The sequence below is a fragment of the Gossypium raimondii genome, chromosome 1 (assembly GCF_025698545.1).
Source record: "Gossypium raimondii isolate GPD5lz chromosome 1, ASM2569854v1, whole genome shotgun sequence".
Lineage (NCBI taxonomy): Eukaryota > Viridiplantae > Streptophyta > Magnoliopsida > Malvales > Malvaceae > Gossypium > Gossypium raimondii.
Genome location: NC_068565.1, coordinates 2,599,091 through 2,603,638, shown reverse-complemented (window position 1 = coordinate 2,603,638; position 4,548 = coordinate 2,599,091). Strand labels below are relative to the sequence as shown.

Below are 4,548 nucleotides of genomic sequence, written 5' to 3'. Positions count from 1 at the left end.
GGATAGTCATAACTCTTATAGTATTTAAGTTATGTAAATGAATAGTCACAACTCCTAGCATTTAGTGATATAGATGAATAGTTACTTACAACTCCTATATAAAGAGTTGTATGTGATGAAGAATTTAGTAGAGTGATTGAAATAAAAAGTTCATTAGAAGGAATTTTATTTCTTCCATATACAAAAATTATTTCTCTTTTCATTATATTCTTTATCATTTTCTTTGTTTTATTTCTCCAAATATTGTTCAATTTTCTACAAATTGGTATCAGAGCCTTGTTTGATCGAAATGAACAATTCTATTCCTCTTTCTTCCGTTCCCCAATTAACCAAAGAAAATTATGGCAAATGGAGTATCCAAATGAAGGCTCTTCTTGGATATCTAGAAGTTTGGGAGATTGTTGAAAAATGTTATAATGAAGTTGAGGCTGAAGTGGAGGAAGGATTAACACAAGTTCAAAAAGAGAGTCTAAGAAAATCAAGGAAGAAAAATCAGCAAGCCTTATTTTGGATATATCAAGGAGTTCAATCATATAAAGCGGCTTGGGAAAAAATAGTTTGTGCCACAACGGCAAAACAAGCATGGGAATTTTTACAAAATTCATTCAAATGAGATGAAAAGGTGAAAAGAGTTCGGTTGCAACCTCTTCGAGGGGAGTTTGAAAGATTGCAAAAAATAGAGTCAGAATCAGTTTCTGATTACTGTTCACGGGTTTTGTCCATAGTCAACCAATTAAAAAGAAATGGTGAAACTATGGATGATATTCGTGGTGTTGAGAAAATCCTCCGTTCTTTAGATTCCAGATTTGACTACATTGTGGTGAACATTGAAGAATCAAAGGACTTGAGTACCATGACTATTGATGAACTCACAGGTTCGTTGCAAGCCCATGAAGAAAGATTAAACAAGAAGAAAAAGGAAGTAGATCTAGATCAAGCACTCCAGTCAAAGTTGTCTCTGAATGAGAAGAAGGGAGATTTTAAAAATCAAAGAGGAAGAGATCGTGGTCGTGGAAGAGGAAGAAATTTTAAAGGAAGTGGCTCAAATGCTCGTGAAAGAGGTGAAGATGCAAGCACGGAGAATGGATGGAAAGAAGCCAACCAAAGTTAAAATTTTAGAGGATCACAAAGAGGACGTGGACGTGGAAATCAAAGAGGAAGAGGTCGTGGCTATTTTGAATGTTATCATTGTCGCAAACCTGGTCATTTGGCAAGTGAATGTTGGTACAAGAAAGAAGAAAAAAATGAAGCTAATATAGTACAAAATAATCAAGAGCAAAAGCAAGAAACTTTGTTGCTCGTATCTCATGGTGGAGAGATTGATGATGTCTGGTACATAGACAGTGGTGCTAGCAAGCATATGACAGGTAACAAAAATTTATTTTCGAAGTTATTTGAATCTGATTGTGGAGAAGTAAAAGTAGGAGATGGCAAAGCTTACAAAGTTAGCGGTGTTGGTGAGTTGGAGTTCAAAACAAAGCAAGGAAGGGTAGAGAAAATGTCTGAAGTTTATTTTGTTCCTGGTCTTAAAAATAATCTACTTAGCGTTGGGCATCTCTTGAAGAAGGGGTATGATATTCATTTCCGTGACATGGCTTGCTATTTGTCAAAGAAAAATCAGGTTGTTGCTAGAGTTGGAGTGGCATCAAATAATCTTTTCTCTCTCACCCTTCAAAATCAGAATATGTCTTGCTTTATTGGTGCTCATAAAGGAATTTCAAAGTTAATATCATGATAGATATGGACATTTGAACTATGGAAATTTGGAGATGCTTTCAAGGACGATGATGGTTAGAGGTTTACCAAAAATCGATCGGCTTGATGATGTTTGTGAAGCATGTCAACTTGGAAAGCAACACAAAATTGCTTTCCTTCTCAATCCTCGTGGAAAGTAAGAAGACCATTGCAACTTATTCACTTGGATCTTTGTGGTCCAATGACAGTTTCATCTTTGGGAGGTAATCGTTACTTTATCTCTTTCATTGATGATTACTCAAGAAAGTTATGGGTGTATTGTGTCAAAGAAAAATCAGAGGCTTTTCAGAGATTCAAAGATTTCAAGGCAGAAGTGGAGAACTTTACTGGGCTGAAAATTAACACCTTACGAACAGATCGTGGAGGTGAATATTTTTCAAAAGAATTTGAGAAATATTACTGAGATAGTGGCATCCGGCATGAAATGACAGTCCGCCATACACCTCAGCAAAATGGTGTGAGTGAAAGAAAGAACAGAACAATTATGGAAATGGCTAGATGTCTTCTTCAGAAGAAGAGGTTATCAAGAAGATTTTGGGCTGAAGCTGTTTCCTGTGCAGTTTATCTTATAAACAGATCACCAACAAGAAGCTTGGAGAATTACACACCACATGAGGCGTGGTATGGTATAAAGCCTAGTGTTCGTCATCTTAGAGTATTTGGGAGTGTTGCTTACTCTCATATTCCAGATGCAATGAGAAGCAAGTTGGATGACAAGTCAGAGAAATGCATTTTCATTGGCTATAGTGAAAGAAGTAAGGCATACAAGTTGTACAATCCGGTGACAAAGAAGATTGTGATAAGCCGAGATGTTCGGTTTGATGAAAATTCCATGTTTGAAGATATAGAAGTTGAAAAGGAAAATTTGCCAATTTTTCCTTTTGAACTTGAAGAAGAAGAAGAGGAAGTAATTGAGAATGCTGAAGATGATGCTCAAGTAGGAAATCCTCCTGCTTCCCCAAGTTCTTCATCAAATTCTTCTTCACCCAGCCCGATCCGAAAAATGAGAAGCATCCAAGAGTTATGTGATGTAACAGATGAAGTTGTGCAAAATGATGCTGTATTCTTTGCTTTCTTTGCAGGAGAAGATCCAATTTCTTTTGATGATGCATATCAAGAAGAAATATGGAGGAAAGCCATGAAAGAAGAGATTTGCTCAATTGAAAACAATGATACATGGGAACTCACAGATTTACCGCCGCACAAGAATTCAATTGGATTCAAATGGGTGTACAAGAGAAAGATGAATCCGAATGGCTCTATCAACAAGCACAAGGCAAGACTGGTTGCAAAAGGATACAAGCAAAAGGAAGGAGAAGATTTTACAGAGGTATTTGCTCCAGTTTCAAGACTTGAGACAGTTCGGTTGAGCAACCACCAGGGTTTGTCAAAAAAGAAGAAGAAGAAAAAGTTTACAAGTTGAAAAAAGCTTTGTACGGGTTGAAGCAATCACCCCGAGCTTGGTACAGCCGCATTGATTCTTATTTTTAGAAGTGTGGATTCCAGAAATCTCCATATGAGCATACTCTCTACATAAAAGGAAATTCTCAAGGAAGATTCATGGTTGTAAGTCTCTACGTTGATGATCTTATTTTCACAGGAAATGATGTGAAGATGTTGAAAGAATTTCGGCACTCAATGATGGCAGAATTTAAGATGACAGATTTGGGAGAACTTCATCATTTTCTAGGCATTGAAGTTCATCAATCCGAGAAAGGAATTTTTATTTCACAAGAGAGCTACGCAAAGGAAGTTCTAAAAAAGTTCATGATGGAAAATTCGAATCCAGTCTCTACTCCATGCATTACAGGTCTGAAGTTATCTAAAGAGGGTGAAGGAAAGCTTGTCAATTCTACCATTTTCAGAAGATTGGTTGGGAAGTTGATGTATCTGACTTCGACAAGGCCTGACATCGTGTATGCTGTTAGCTTGGTGAGTAGATTCATGGAGAAACCTTACTCCAATCACTGGGAGGCTGCCAAAAGAATATTGAGATATGTGAAGGGAACCATTGATTATGGAATTTTCTATAAAGCTAATACATTAGTTGATCTCATTGGTTATACGGATAGTGATTTAGCAGAAAGGATTGATGATAGCAAAAGCACTTCTGGTTATGTTTTTCACCTTGGTAGTGGTGCAGTTTCATGGAGTTCAAAGAAACAATTAGTTGTGGCGCTTTCGACTACAGAAGCTGAATATATCGCTGCATCTTATGCAGGATGTCAATTGATTTGGTTACGTGCAATTTTTGAGAGTCTTAAGCAGAAGCAGAGCAAGTCAACGATTTTGTTTTGTGACAATAGTTCTACTATTTCGGTCACAAAAGATCCAGTTCTTCATAGAAGGACAAAACACATTCTCATTCGGTATCACTTCTTGAGGGAACTAGTGAATAATGGTGATATTCAAGTTGAATATTGCAAGACAGAAGATCAGATGGCTGATATCTTCACAAAGCCGCTTAGTGGACAAGTCTTCAAGAAAAATGAGTTCGAAGCAAGTTTAATTTAAGGGAGGCATTGTTGGCACATAATTAAATTAATCTTGTACAAATAAATTATGAAAAGTTAGAAGAGTGAAGAGACTTGAATATGAAGAGTGAAGAGACTTGAAGATGAAAAGTTACACACATTATGAAGAGTGAAGAGACTTGAAGATGAAAAGTTACACACATGCATGGATAGTCATAACTCTTATAGTATTTAAGTTATGTAAATGAATAGTCACAACTCCTAGCATTTAGTGATATAGATGAATAGTTACTTACAACTCCTATATAAAGAGTTGTAT

At 36.4% G+C, this 4,548-nt stretch overlaps 1 protein-coding gene across 1 annotated transcript; it reads left to right on the top strand.

The window, feature by feature from the left end:
- Window positions 1-754: 754 nt before the first annotated feature.
- On the top strand, window positions 755-2,158 carry LOC128039833 (uncharacterized). Its single transcript, XM_052628493.1, has 4 exons — window positions 755-1,106; window positions 1,341-1,621; window positions 1,739-1,790; window positions 1,944-2,158. The coding sequence occupies exons 1-4, from the start codon at window positions 755-757 to the stop codon at window positions 2,156-2,158; spliced, it is 900 nt and encodes a 299-aa protein (XP_052484453.1).
- Window positions 2,159-4,548: the final 2,390 nt, after the last annotated feature.